Below are 16,064 nucleotides of genomic sequence, written 5' to 3' on the forward strand. Positions count from 1 at the left end.
CCCAGCTCCTGGTTCTGTGCTCTTGGCAGTGCTGGCTTCCCCCCAGGTACTCAGCATCTTCAACATCTTCCTGCTCTCATAATGAGAAACAAATGATGGATGACAGCTTCAAGTTTAATCATTAGGGATAACTGGGGGCTCCAGGGCTTATGCAAAGAAAAAGATCTCTTTCTGGCACTTGACATTGGGATCTCAGGCTTCAAGTCCGGCTCTAATGTCAACTCCTCAGCAAGCCCTCTCTGCCCACTCTAGGAAGGGCCTCCTCTGATTATCCCACAGCACACTGTCTTTTCCTTCCTCATACCAACACCATCAGGGATTACCTTATTTATTATCTGGGCAGTCACACTCCAGCCCCTGGAATACAAACTCTAGGAAACACATGTACTTTACCTGGATTTTATTTACTATATATCTCCTGGGTCTAGGGCAATGTCTGGCACAGTGGGCACACAAAACTGAATCAGTGCTGAAGGAAGGTGAATTGGGGAGAGTTTTGTGGGGAGAAGACAGAGTGCCTAAAGTCATACCATGGGGGCAAGTGTCAATACATGCCCGACCACCATGTGAGCTAAGAGAGGGAATAAATTGGGGGTTGAGTAGATTAAAGGACTTTGTTTCTTCATTTAGGAAAAAAAAAAAAAAAAAGGTGAGTAATGTGGCATTTTTTATGACTGGAACCCAGATATGAGAGGCTCGCTAGTTGCTGTGCAGCTTCATGGGGGCTCTGCCCCAAGAATCCAGGGCACTGGCTTCTAGTTCCCAACCACGCAGTTGGGTCTACTTGCACACATGCGCTTCCACTCTTTGAGACCTCCTTGTCTCCAGTGGTAAAGCAGAAGGACTAGATTAGATGACACAGTAGCCAGCATTCACTGAGAAATTTCCACACACCTGGTACAAGAGTCAACAAGTTAACATGCCTTGTCTCATTTTGTCAACACAATAGCTAGCATGTTAGGCCATGATGTAGGAAAAGATAGAGTCAGAGAGATTTAATGACTTGCCCAGTTGAGATTATTAAGTGGCAGACATGGGATTTGGGTATGGGATTGATTCTAGGATTCTTGCTGTCAACCAAATCCCTCCTTGATCTCTGTCTTTATTACATCACGACAGTAAATTGAAAGAGAAAGAACTCCAAATGAGGACACAGGTGTGGGCCCTCATAAAACCATTTTTTCCTTTTTAAATTCTTACCAAGGCTTCATTTTACATTTTAACCAAGATGATTTTTAAACATACGTTTCCATGAAGAAAAGCCTAAAATGTAGAGATTTGGGGGACTAGTTACTCAGTTCATTGCTGGGAACAGTTTTTGGCCGGAAAAGCTGCCAGCTGTAACACATAAGCCATGCTAATATTTTAGGAATCACCACATTTTACATTTCTAGTTACTGCATATTTTGGACCCAAATCTCCCAATCTGCTTTTCGTGGCAGATTAGTCAAAGTGGACAGAGACCACATATATTACAGCTTACAATTTTTTTTCAAAGCTAATAAAAGACTTCAGATTGGTACTTATGTACCAATCTATTTCATTCAAAAAGGAAAAAAAAAAAAAAATCCCCTGGTATCTTACTCTTAGAGACTGGTGCCTATCCAAAGGTCTGTATTTTTATTGTAGTAAAATTCACTTTAAAATTCATGAAGACATTCTGAAGTGGAAATGAAGTACCAATAAAATTAAACCTACTAATAAATGATGTAAGTGAAGGCCAGTGTTAAAAAAATATTCCAGTGACTTTTGTCTCCAAACTGGGTAATATACATCCATATCCCCCCCTAGTCCTATCTACACCCTCTCTATGCTTAATTCTTTCCACAGTAGACTTGATATGCAACCAAAATGGAAAATTTCAAATTGGGGAATAGTGTAACATTAAACTTTTCAACTCTTACCTTTAGCTGTCAAGGTATGAATCATCTTCTAAGAACCAAACCCCCATGGAACAATCAACAAATTACAAAATGGGTTCTCTTACATATTGAGGAATAGCAAATGGAAATTCTGGTCATTGCTATAGCTAAGATTAGTGATGCTCAGGTAAACTGGTATAGCTGTGGGGAAATACTAACAAAAATCAGCAGCGTTATTTCATAACTAGTTCCCCAAGGCATCATTGCCAAAAGTTCCTTTCCCAGATGATTCTCTCATCTCAGCCAGAGATTTTCCCCTAACTTTCTACAATTTCACCCCAGGGTTAGAGTTCATCCTTCTTTTCTCATCACTAGGTTTCCCTTGTACTCTTGTTTAGGAAATCAGATGCCATTTTGTATTCTAGAATGAAAGAAGAGTTGTTTTCTTTTTTAAAATCAATACACTCATTTCCTATTACTTTGCTGGAATGAAGAATAGAGACTGATAGATTTTTGCATCTTAAGTATATAGCAGCCCCTGACAAACATTGGTTTATATACAAATGTGTGCACATGCACACTTGCAGACAGCCTCAAGCTGCAGTACTTATCTGCTCTCCTCCCCACTGTCTTGTTACTGGTCAAAAGTTACACTTCCTGCCTTAGTGTACAAGCACTACAATTCTCAAAGGGAAGTGCAGAAACTGAACACTCAAGAACTGTGCCGTGTTCAAACTGAATCAAGCACAGAAACCACAGTGGGGCGGACATGCGGTAAGACCCTTGGTTTGGGGAGGAGTGGAAGGAGAGGAGCTGGCCCTGCAGCCTCCCTTTGACTCTGCAGCTCTGTGGTGTGAGGACTTCAGGGAGCAGAGGACGACATTTAATGGACTGCAGTAGTTAACACGTGGTGGATTAGTGGTCTCCACTGAAGACAGTGCTTTATTAAACTTGGGATTCTTAAAGATAGACGATAATTGACAAGAAAACATTCAAAGATAATTAAGAGAAAGGAAATTACTTATGAGAAGACTATCTTTGACTACATAGCTAGAAATGATATTACAGACAAAACTGTCTCAAGAATACACAGAGGGAGCAGATGAAGTCCGTTCTAGAGTGGATATGTGTTAAAAGGTACTCAGTATTTGAGCCAATTTGAACAGATGAAATTCATAAATCTGGTAAAGTGCCTCCATCCAGTTGCCATGTCTCGTTTCTAGGTTCCTAGGATTAATCTGACTTAGAGTATTTAAATCATATTATAGTAATTAGCTTTCCATTCAGCAATTGAGTAACAGTCATATCCATTTTTTGGCTTTCTGAACTTAAACTAAAAACTTGATATCACACGGGTTGACTCAATGTCTCAAATACGATTTTACTTTATGTTATTTCAGGCTTAGCTATTACTATAATTATCATAATAGTAAGCATGATAAATGTTTATTTAATACCATAAAACATCCACTGACTCATTACATATATTTATACGTGCATATATGCTATAGAGGATTAATTCTTACTTAAAATTAAGGTTAAATTATCTCCATAATGCTTTGATAAGGCAAAGAAATAACTAATTCAAGGTGGGATTCTGGTAAACAGAAAACACTGGGGTTGTGGCTCAGTGGTCGAGTGCTTGCCCAGCACAAAATGTATTGTGTCCATCTACAACCAAAAAAATTTTTAAAAATTAAAAATAAAAAACATGTTGAGGTGCTACTTTTTATTTTAAGAAATAGATTTTATATTAAAAATTATGCATTTTCACTATAGGAAAAGTAGAACTACAAAAAAATTAAAAATATCCATATTATTGCACTATTCTAAACACATTTGTTTCTTTGTAAACCTCTCCTGTGTGTGTGGTAGGGAAGTATATGAATGTATTTTTTATATACACATATTTAAAAAGGACCCATTACATACACATATATCTATACACAGAGCTGAGGAGCATCTCCTCCAAATTCATGTCTACTTAGAAGCTCAGAATAGGACCTTATTCGAAAACAGGGTTGTTAGAGATGTACTTATATGATGAGATCATGTTAGATGGGGGTGGGTGTCCTAATCAAAGGCAGCCGTGTAAAAACACAAGTGGAAGAAGGTGTGGGGTAATGAAACGTTGGGACCACAAGCCAGGAAACACATGGTCGAGCAGAAACAGGAAGAGACAGGCTTCTTCCCCAGCCCTCAGAGGGAGCATGGTGCTGCCAATACCTTGGGTCTTAGACTTCTAGTTGCACTCAGAGAGGATGCATTTTAAACCACCCAGTTTGTAAAATTTGTCATAGAAGCTCTAGGAGACCAAGAAAATCCATACATACTTTTGAAGCAATCAGATTGTTTCTGTTATTGTGGACATTTCTCATATCTTCTTCACATGTTTGTACTGTACTTAATTGTGTAGGCATGCCACAATATACCTAACTCTCAAATTTTATTTTAGCATGGTTAATTTCAAGAACTTTTACTTTGATCATGTCCCTTCTTTTGGATTATTACTTCACGACAACAGGATTGGTGGTTGCTTAAATGCTAACAGACCAAATGATCACTGGCTCATATATGAACACATGGACATTTTTCCAATGTATGAGTCTTCAAGTGATTTTTATGGGGGTTAGTTGTTTGCTAGAGAGCCTAAATCCCAAAAGGACATCCTCAGTCGGGGCTCCCTAGTTAACAGGAAAGGAAGCAAGCAATCATCTTATTTTAAAAAAGTCCCGTCCTTGGACATCGTAAACTAAGGGACTCACAGGATGTCCTGTCTAATAGTATTTGGCTTCCTTTCATGGAACCTCCTCAGTTAAAGCAAAAAAACAGTCTCAACTCTCCTCTGATCCTCAAGTGGCTGTGGCCTGCTCAGTTCCAACCAGAACACAGAAAATCACCAACCAGTCTGGAGAGCAAGAGACTGCTGCCTTCAGGGAAGGTAGTAATTCACCTGAAATTTGGCCTGAAGGTTTTTGCAGTCATTATGAATAAATGATAAAGGAAATAAGTTACATGCACAAAATCTACTCAGTAGGTCCAGGCCGTTTGTGAAATCATACATGAATTTACATTTTACAGTATCTTTAGATTTTTGAAACGTGTGGTTAAGATACTGGGATTTTGCTGGAGAGATTCCCAAATAGATTCTGAAAACAAGTAGGCCACTCTGTCAAGATAACAGGGACCCTCAGTAGATCCTTTCATGTAAACCTCCTAAGAGAGTCTTGCAAGAACAAAAAGCCCACCAACTTAAACAGAATGCAAACAGTCAGGTAGATTTGGGGCATGTCTGTCTCAGAATTTAAAAATGAGGGGGCATTCAATGCTTAGTTATCCTGGGTAAGATTTTAAATCCATAAAATTGTTCCTTGTCACATTTAAAGAAAAAACTTTATACACATTTTCCTCTTAAACTTAATAATGGGACATTTGATCTAGCATCAAGACATGAAATAAGAAAAGAGCATGTACATAATTATAGTGTTCTCCACAAAATTAAAAGAGTGTTTCATATTTATCAAAACCCCAAAGAAAACCCAGGTCCTATATTAAAAACTTACATATGAAACTTTTAAAGTGGACTTACAATTTTTTTCTGAGTTAAAATAATTGTTTTGTTACTACTTTGCAGTGTATTTTACTACAATTGTTTAGTATGTATAGATTGAACATCCCTAATCCCCAAACCTAAACTCTGAAATGCTCCAGAATTTAAAAATGAGGAAGCATCCAATTTTTGGAACATTGATATGATGCTCAAAACATCTTCTATTAGAGGGGCTCTGCCAGGAAAGCCTATGGAAATATTCCCAAATCAGAAACATTCTTGTTCCCAAGCATTTCAGACAAGGGAACTTAGTAGACTGTGACCTATTTGCTATAAAGGTCTTTGTGGACAAGACCAGGTAGAAATTAACTATCCTTTTTCTGGAGAGGTTTATATTCAGGTTCAGAATATAAGACCCAGATATATTAAAATTTACTTCAAAACTATATTATAGCATTCAGAATATATTTTCACAGTCCTCTTATAACAATAAGACAACCTAACTTTTTTTAAAAAATAGTCAAAAGGTTTGAACATTTCACCAAAGAGGTGACTAACATCATTAGTCATCAGAAAAATATGAATTAAAATCTCAGTGAGATACCTCTACACACCCACAAACACAGTCAAAAGTCAAAATACTGATATACCAAGTGTTGCCAAAGACAGGGAATGGACTCTCTAAAATGGCGCAATCACTTTGAACAATTGTTTGCAGTTTCTTAAATTCAACACCAGCCATATCATCTGATCATTCTACTCTCAGGCATTTACCCCAGAGAAACAAAAACATGTCCCCACAAAGATTTATCCATGAATATTCATGGAGGCTTTCTTCATAACTGCTCAAAACTAGAAACAACTCAAATGTTCATCAGCTGCTGAATGGATAAACAAAATATGGCACTACCATATGATGGAATACTACTCGGCGATAAAGAGTAACAGACTGCAGACAAAATTGCTATGGCTGAATCTCAAACTCATTAAGCCAAGTCAAAGCAGTCATGAACTTTGCATTTCATTTATTAAAAAAAAAAAAAAACTGAATCGAATCTGTGGAGAAAGCAGGTCAGTGGTTTCTGTGGCTATGGAAAGAGGAGATATGAACAGAGAAAGGCTACAAGGAATTTTGGGGTGGTGGAGTGATGGAAACATTCTACATCCTGACTGGTGATGACTTGGGGGCATATAATACCAAAACTCATTGAATCATGCACTTTAAATGGATGCATTACTACGATACTGACATCAGTTCTTAACAAAGTTGATAAGGGGAAGACTACAATATAACTGGTTTGAATTTTTCCAGATTCGACCTGGATATTTAATAAACATTTGTTATATGCCAGGTATCATATCAGGTAATTAAAACACAAAAATCATAGATGACTATAAAGACAGGGTAAAAGAGTAGAATTTAAACTACAAGCAATAATACTAACATTCTTTAAGGAATTTCTTTCGTACCCAGACACCACTTGGTGTATTTTATATTCTATCTCATTTAATCCACATAAGAACCATGTGAAGTTGGTGCTGTTATTATTCCATATACACGGCAGGAAAATTAGGCTTATCTTAGGTCATTCATGTGAAAGAGCAAAGGAGGTGCTGGATGCTCCAGGCCATCTTTTCCATCCAGAACAACCTTTGAACAGGAGTGAGAGGAAGACGCTCTTCATACAGGCTGGAAATTGAGCAATTGATATGAACACCTTAAAGTCAGTGGGATGACAATTCTGTCAACTTCCAGGAAGAGAAAAATCAGCTTTCCAAACACCAAACCTGCTTCCTGTGCATTCCAGGCCCCAGCAGGAGACTGGGGAGGGCCTCTTTGGTCCCATTTCCTCCTGTCACCAGATCCCTGCCTAGGCTCACATAGCACTTATCATTTTCTTCCTTCCGTGAAGAACAAGGGTTAGAGTGGCAGATTTACTCTGCCCAGGAACAAAGAGAAAGAGAGAGATGAGGAGAAGGGAGGTTGGCACATTCATCCCAAGAAACTCTCTTGCAGGAAGCATGTGCCTGCCTCCTACCCTCACAGGGACCCCATCTTCTGCTTCCTCCTTTTCTAGAAGAGGCATTCAGGTCACAAGTCTCTATTTCACAGTTGCTGTGAGCAGGTCCTTACAATAAGGATAATGTATGCGAAGCTCTCCTCCTCTTTGTTTTTCCCTAACTGGTCAGTCTCCCTGGGGTCTATGCAGACTTTACCAGCCTGGTGGGTGAGGAGGCTGCCATGGGGAGGCATGGTGAATGCAGATGGCTGGTTTCCTGGCCATCATCACAGGATCTGTGGGTGGGGGTTACACGAAGGGCAAATACTACTCCTTAACTACACTAAGAAGGGAGCTTAGGCCAGTTGCAGGAGGCAGGGGCTGCAGTCAAGAGTGTCTAAAAAATAGCAATTACCTGTAATCTCACTGTGGTGAGGCCCTGCACGTTACCTGACAAACAGCAGGTGCTCAATAAATGAGAAGAAAATAAAACTGCAAAGAGGATATTGAAAAATAATCCTCTCTAAATAATAGAGAGGATTATTTTGCAGTTAGAGCAGGATTCACGGAGCATACTAAGCAGGCAGGACACATCACCAGAAACAACAGAGGCCACTCCAGTGTGTGAGCTGGGGAGAAGGAAACAGAATGTGGACCAGGGACGGGTGAAACTTCAGTGGCTGCACGGGGCAGATGCTGGGAGAGCACTGTTCATCTGCGACTTACGATGCTTTAATGTAAGAATGGTCCTTGCATTAGGCAAACGTTTACTATCCTTCATGTGATTTCCCAAGTCCATGAATAGTTTGAGATGTTTTCTAACAGTTCAACATGTATAACTCATTAAAATTCAAACTCATTGAAATTTAAAATCCATGCTATTAAAGTGCTTAAATGACACGTCACTGATTGATTTGGCAATGCATTTATATAGCTTCAACTTTTTAGAAAAAAAGAACACATAAAAGGCACCTAGCAACTAATTTGCCCAGTTCCCATTTTTATAAGTTTCTATGTTTTCAGTTTCTCTAGGCAGTACATCAAGTGAATATGGAGATAGTCTCACTTTCCTATTTACACATAAGTCAGTAAACAATAATGCACTATTTTTAACCTAGTGGTGGCCAATACACATCTCATAAAAATTGAGAGATCAAAATAGATAAGTCTTTTATTTTTACCTCAAGTGACTTTCTGTAAGGGAGATGTGAACTTTCTGCTACAAAAGTCATTCAAAAATGCTCAAATTTGCGCCTCAAGTCTACATTAATAAAACATATATGGAGGCCATGGTAGGGTGCACAACACAAACATAGTTTATCCTTACCTGCTTTGTTTCTGAAAGGTTTTGGAAAAATTAAAGGAGGATAATTTTGCCCTTACCAAGTATAGGCACAGTAATCACAAAGTTACTTTATTATGACAAGTGAACACTAACTGAAGACTTCTGAATCAACAACAGCGATACTCCAAAAAAAAAACCAGACAGACTCTGGGTGCTGTCTGGCCAGGTGTGGGCACCCCACCTCTCAGACCCCTCCCACCAGCACTCTCTGCCTCACACCCAGGCCTCTAGAGGGTCCTTCCAGGAAGGGCTCTGCATTTCTCTTTGTATTCCAAGAGCCCAGCATGGGGACTGGCATACAGAAGAAACTCGGTTAAGTTTGCTGAATGAACAATTGTGGTCTGAATTTTACATATAACGATAATGGTCTAAACTCCAACAGTGGGAATTTTTTAAAATTCCCATTTTTAGCAAGCTGAAACATGTTTGGTCATTTCGAAAAGGAAGTAAATGGAAGGCAGGAGGAGGGGTATACCCTGTTATTTCGGTAGTTCCATTTTCTCCCAATTTGTGGGGCACCAAATGCAAACCTTGCTGGGAATCACAGAGGGCTCTTAAATGAAGCATACCACTGTTTATAATCAGAGAATAACTGTGAACATGAAAGCCTCCCAGAGATGTCAATGCCTTTGGCATTTCTGATGAATTACCTCCCAGGGCTTTGCCAGGGTAGGCCAACACTAAATTAAGAACAAGGAATTAATGTCTTTAAGGCAAAACAAAACAAAACAAAACAGACACTACTCCTAAGAAAATGAAATGGTTTTACAGAAATCTAAAGTGTGCCTCCCAAGAAGAACACTGCCCTTTTAGCCTATGCAATAACTAAAACTGGCCACTAACTTCAGGATCGACTCTGTGCACTGTTAAAATTCAAATCTGCACAAGGTCTGCCTTATGAAATGCTATAGGGAGCCACAATGCCTTTAGGAAGTACAGTGTCTCTATCAAAATGACATGCTCGAAAAAGATCACAATTTTATAGACTTCCACCAGCGAGTGCACAGGTGTACGTGCACACTCACACAGTGTCTGTATTCTCCCTTCTTAGATCGCTTGGCCTGTTCCTTCTCTGTTCCAAAGTCATGGCCAAAATCAGATTCGATGGGCAGAATCATTTTACCTGCCAGAACCAAGCAAGGCCTAGAAATAATAGAAAGACTGAGGTTTTGCTGAACAAGTTTCTCCTACATTAGCTAAGCATTAAAGGATACCATCACTAAAAGCAGCCATCAGCTCCATCATTCTAGGTATCTGTCATCAATATCCTTTAAAAACACAACAAAGCAAAAGCAAAATAATACTTTAAGCAAGTCTGTCCTGATTCAAGTGAGCAAAAGCCTGATTAGTCTAGGGAGATTTGAAACTGAAAATGTACAAGTATTTTTTTTTAAGTAACCTATAAAGAAATTATTTCTTAGTGGCCTATAAAACACTGCTTGATCTTTACCTTACTAATGATTTATTTTTCATCAAAATAAATTAATATCTTTGGAGATACATTTCACAAAAACACTTAAGAGAACTGTATTTGCTTCATTAAGGCAAAAGTCATACTTTTTTTTTCCCTATGTGAATTGTAGGTTTGCATTTTGGAAGGAGTCTCTCAATGAACAAACACCAAGGGCCGGAAACATGAAGATAAGTAATCAGAATTTTAAAATGAGCTAAGAAACAGGATTGTAGTTGCCGATAGGTTGTTCATGGAGTATAAGCTAAAGGGCTTAGTGAAATAACATTTAACATATTGGCTGAGTATGACAATCAATTTAGGGTTCCAGAAGCAGATAACTGAAAAATACCCGGAAGTTAGGAAGAATGAAAGAGATTCTAACATATATTTTAACATATTTCACTTTTCACAGGAGAAGGACAAATCCATTTAAAGTAAAACTGACAAAATTTAGCAATATGACCCAGGGTAAACTCTCAGTCCATTTCAGGAGCTGCCATCAAGGTAATGCCTTCTAACTGTGAGGAACTGGCCCAGGGTCTCATGGAGCATTCTAAGCAGCTTCACCAGCCTCATCTATAGCTCCTGTGGCAGGATCCTTCACAGTGAAGTGCCAAACACCCTGATTCTGGGTCTGGGAGGATCAGAACAGTGTAAGTACTTCACACTAGCCACCCCTTAAAAGCCACTTCTGACCTAAGTACCAGTGCCTTTATGAAGTCCTTCTACACAGGGAGAGATGTCCTGAGCCAGGGAACATCCATCTATCTACCTTATCCTGATCCCTGCACACTAGGGGTCTGGAATTCTCTCATAGTACCAGTGAGAATTACTTATTCCCTAAGTAATTCCAGGCCCCTCTGAATGGATGAACACTGGTAGACTCCACTTTCCTTTTAACTCTCATTTCAAAACAGCAGACTATTCCAGAACACACCTCTGCCCCATTATCCTATCCATCAGGTAATAAACTTGTAGTGGTTTCCTATTTCTAGGCTCCCACTACCCAGTCTATCTTTCAATGCTCCTGCCTTTTTTCCCCACCATTGCCCACCATGCACCTGGCCAGGCCAATGAGAAAACTCTGATTCCATAGCCTATGCTCTTTTCACCAATATATTTGCTTTCCCACACCAACTTTTAGCTTCGTACCACATACTCTCCTTGAGAATATCTTTACTTACTTTGAGTCACTGTGAGCACAGGAAATGCAAACCACTTTTGCTATCAGACTAAGCAAAATATTGACAGCAATGTAAATTTGCCACAAAAGGAGCTGTTTATATCTGACTTTGCTAGAATTCAAGGTCCTTAAGGGACATCTGGCATAGACTTTGGCCAGAGTATATTCTCAAACATTTACTGAATTAGTTCTTTGACCCAAATGGAATATTTAGATTAGACCTGATATTTTCTGTCCACTTAATTAACCTAAGGACTTACTTCAGCTTCGATAGGAGACCTATAAAAACAGAAAAGATGCTGCATAAGGAAATCAACCTTCTAATTCCAGAGTATAATCTCACACAACTGCTCTGCTAAGATCATGCACTGTAAACAGATACTATGACAACAAGCTACAGAGCAGGGGTGGACCTCTCCCCAAGGACAAGTGCACCAAAGACCATCCCATTTACAAAAGCTCTGATGAGGACCCTGAAAAGCAGTTCCAAAGTTGGGCACCTAGCAAAACATCAAGTAACTCTCTGACTTTTACAAACACTAAGAAAAATATTAAACACCAAATCATATTTTCCGAAACCTCCTTTGGCAGTATTAAACGCAGATGGTACTAATAGGTACATAATGGACGCATGTGAAGTTGGACTTTGGCTGTCTATAGCTACTGCTTTGGGCGAACGTGATCTGAAATCTATGTTCTGGTAAAAGTAAGCCACGTTACAATAGCTTCTAGTGAGTGGAACACATTTTCATGCCTCCATCTTTTATATGTCTATACAAATGACAGTTCTCTGTCTTCCTTAGAAACAGCTCATTTTTTTGTCTTATTGGTATAGCCTGATGTTTTAGGTCAACGTTTTAAGCTTGTATTTTAGTTTTGCCATTCTTTACAGTCTATCCCCTGGGGCCAGGTAATCTTTTTATTTTTTCCCCCTTAAGTACTCAGAAAACATGCTATTGTAGTTACATGTTCAAACACCCATTTTAAAACAGTCCTTTTTAGCCTTACACATGCATTCTCAAAAGCCTGGAATATGTGAACAAAGATGCCATGAGGGCCAGTTAATAAATCTCCTTTTCAACTAGCATCTGCACGAAACAGAGCTATGGGGAGGATCCTCTCCAGGGAGACTCAGAGCACGACTCATTCGCTCTGTGAATTCAACAGTGTCGCCTCAGATGGCCCTCACCACATTTATTTTTTAAGCAACTCTTAAAATATAAGGCTTTCTAATGCACCTCAGTACAATGAGGAAGCCGGGGCAGAGAAGGTGATAACACGACAGTGGACATGAGCGGGAAAACATGCACATGACTGGATTGAGCCATTTTGGCACTTGGCTCTTTTCCATTGAAATTACTAATTCAGGAGTCATTCTATAAAGGAAACTTGCTTTTCTCATCAAATGGACACTAGCTCCCTTAATGATTTGCCTCCTATTCTACTCTAAGCTGTGAAAATGGGTTCTGTTTACATTGACACCTGAGTTCCAAGATCTGGGTCAGGGACCATATCCGACTTTCACCTGTGAACAATCTGGTACATATGCTATAAAAATAGAAGAGTGACCACTAGTCCAACATCAGGGCTCAGGGGCACTGCCCTGTTCTCCTTTCCTTTCATCTGTGCTGCCAGCAAGGTAAGGTGTGTTCCTGTCCAAGAGTACCTGGAAGAATCCCTTTCTCAGTAATAACAGCATTCTTTTCCTATTTACATAGCTCTTTTAAGAGATTCTTTGTTTCTAATATTTGAAGTCAACCTCACAACATCTCAAAGAATGGGATTGCATATCCTTATATGTAAGAAGCAAAGGTAGATAAAAAAGCCTAAGATAAAGGGCCTGTTGGAAGCCTACCTAGGAGTTAGTAAAGCAGCCAAGAAACGAATTGTTTCTGGTCTCGCTAGGGCCCTGGGCTCCCCGAGGTTCCCCAAGCAACACCAAAGAGAATTTCCAAGCACATCTCATTGGTGAGTGCTATCCCAAGACTACAGCTAAAGTAAAACTTTCATTTGGTTAAATTTCTACTATGGTTTTCAATTTGCCTTCCAAGTTTCCTCGGCAAATAAATGGCTATATTATTCCAGTCTTGGGATGCCAAAATAATGATGGAATGCTTCCTTCATTAAAAAAAAAAAAAAAAAAAAAAAAAGTGTCACATTTTTCCTTCCCTATGACTCTCCAAAAAAATAAGTGGTAGTTATATTACATTGGTCATCCACTTTGAAAGAGAAGCAGACCAAGGAAAATACCCAGTGTATTTGTCTCCAAGCGCACCCTTTAAATAACAATACAAATGCAATTTTTGAGGCTTCCATCTTCATTTAACCTATAGCATCTCTTGCTATAGCATCCAGTAACCCTATTATAAAAAAGACAAATGCAATGATGCTCTGATTTAAGAATTTGTTCAATCAGTCATAATCAAAATTTAGTTTTGTTTTTTATATAATCTCAGGTACTGTTATTGGGACACATCAAGCAAAATGGAAATAATTCAAGAAATGGAAATCATTAACAGATTGAATTAAAGAAGTAAATGCAATTGTATTATTAAGCAATAATTTATCACAAGAAGGTTACATTTAACCTTTCTGTCAAGTGATTTTCCATTGCCACTTCAAGTTAGTTCATATGAGTAATAAAACCCAACTAGGCAACTTCCTTTGGCCCACGTGGTAAAATTAGAACTCCATCTTAAAAAGCAACTGCTACCAACATAGCAGGAATTAAGTCATTTAAAAAGTGAGGGCTTCATCAAATTTATTACTTATAAGGCAACTTCAAATGAATGTGTTTTAAAAGCACATTCAAGTTTTTGTTTTTAAATTCAATTTTTAGGCTTTGGGATATTCACAGAGGAGAAAGGTAAGAAGGTGCCCAACATTCCAACTACTGGGTCTGTAAAAGGAGAGTCCTGGAAGTTTTGGACCAATTTTGGTTTACAATAAAAGAATAACAAGCATTTGAAATCTGTAAGGATACCATGTCAACACGTTCATTGGAACCATAAGGCATGGGATTTGAGTGACCTCATGGGCACAGCCAAAATTAACTCCAAGTATTTATGTAACTGCCAGAGATGACAGGGCAAAGGTTGCTTATAATTTTTTCTTTGAGTCAACAAACAGTATGTGTCTTTGGTAAAATAGAAAGGGAGTGGGGTGCTTTTGACCCTATTTTATGATACACAATGTTTAAATACACAGAATATTCCATTTGTAAAACCATCTGAATGTTTAGATGAAGTCTTTAAAAAAAAAAAAAGAGTTATTTCCTGTTGCTCACTAGCTGAGAGGATGCGCTTTAGAGGTATGTGTGCTCTGCTTCAAAGCAAAAGCATTGTTAGCGGTTATCAAGGTAACATTTAAAAATAACTAACCCAGTACAAAAGAACTTCTGAGGAAATATGACTGAAGCTATCAGTCTCTCTTTAAGTCTGGCCTTGAGCTGCCTAAGACCCTAGCTGCATTCTCCATTACATTGTTATCCTTATCAAACAATGCAAACAATTTTAATGAGCTTATCTATGGGAACATATTGCCAGATATGTTAATGTAAAAACGATGCCAACCATACAGGCAAGCTCATTAATCAAAAGGCTCACAATACAATGACCAAGATCATTCCCATCCTCAAATCAGACCTCAGCAAAATACCAGGAATTACCTTTCTACTGTCAATAAGAAGGAAGGGCTCCCCCACCCATGCGGAGGCCATAAACTCCTAGGAAAATACATAACAGTGCCCAATTTTTTTTTCAGATTCATTGCAGTCTAGTCTCTTTCTAATAAACCTAGGGTTCCATGGAGAAAATTTTGGTGAATGTCTGACACTGTGACCTCTGCTGTCAATCCTTGCACCAATCAGCGAGCAGAATTCTTACAAAGCTCCATCAATCAGGAGGTTTAACATCACAGACTGCAGCTTAATCTAGAGGATTCCATCTTTCCCGCACACTCTCCAGGTTAAGCACAAACGTTTTTCTCTCGACACCCACCCATTTGTTTTCTGCCTTTAGGCACCGCTACCTAATGGCTCCTTTAAAATCTAAAAGGGAAAGAGGAAAGGAAGTGCTACAGCCCGTCTCCCTTTGGAGAGGAGGGGGAAATAGCATGCATTTTTATCAATGTGGAAGGGAAGAGATGGAGGGAGACCCCTTGCAGGCAGCCAACCTATTCACAAAATGCTTCCCATCTGCAATCGAGAAGCCTCGATGCATACCCAACATGACACACGAAAACAGATACCAAATGATTGCAACCGCCTTCACAAACGCACGTCTGCAGCCCGGGTGGCGGGCAGTATCTGTTCCATTATATAACGGCCGGATTTCCTTGCTCCCCAGCCAGGGTCCCCAGCCCGGCGCTGCCCTGGTGCCAGCCCCATTACCTGTAGGAACGCTCCCCGCGCACAGTGTGCTTCCGGAAAGGAATGATGGTCCCGTTATCCTGGATGATGTCGTTGTTGTTCTCGCCATTTGGGGACAGGGTTTGGGTCGGCCCAGGCATTGGCGCACTCCCAAGAAAGGGAACAAACCGCTGTGGGCTGGCTGGTGAGGAAGGTGGCTGCGTCTTCCCGCTCGCTCGCCTGCTCAGCACACGGACCGTGCCTGCCGACTGCTCGCCCGCTTCTCCCCGCTCAGCTCCCGCCCCGCCCCGCCCTCCTGTGTC

The 16,064-nt window shown here is 39.6% G+C and overlaps 1 protein-coding gene across 3 annotated transcripts in view; it reads right to left on the reverse strand.

The window, feature by feature from the left end:
- Mapre2 (microtubule associated protein RP/EB family member 2) overlaps positions 1-16,064 on the reverse strand; it is a 159,560-nt gene that overhangs the window by 84,094 nt on the left and 59,402 nt on the right. The window contains exon 1 of one of the 3 annotated variants that reach the window (XM_015482442.2): positions 15,784-16,049. The exons of the other annotated variants lie outside the window; for them this stretch is intronic. Coding sequence (XP_015337928.1) covers positions 15,784-15,902 — 119 coding nt within the window. The 5' untranslated portion in view covers positions 15,903-16,049. Of the gene's footprint in view, positions 1-15,783; positions 16,050-16,064 lie in introns of those variants that run through there. 3 annotated transcript variants of the gene reach the window in all.

This window comes from Marmota marmota, unplaced genomic scaffold, assembly GCF_001458135.2.
Source record: "Marmota marmota marmota unplaced genomic scaffold, marMar, whole genome shotgun sequence".
Classification (NCBI taxonomy): Eukaryota; Metazoa; Chordata; class Mammalia; order Rodentia; family Sciuridae; genus Marmota; species Marmota marmota.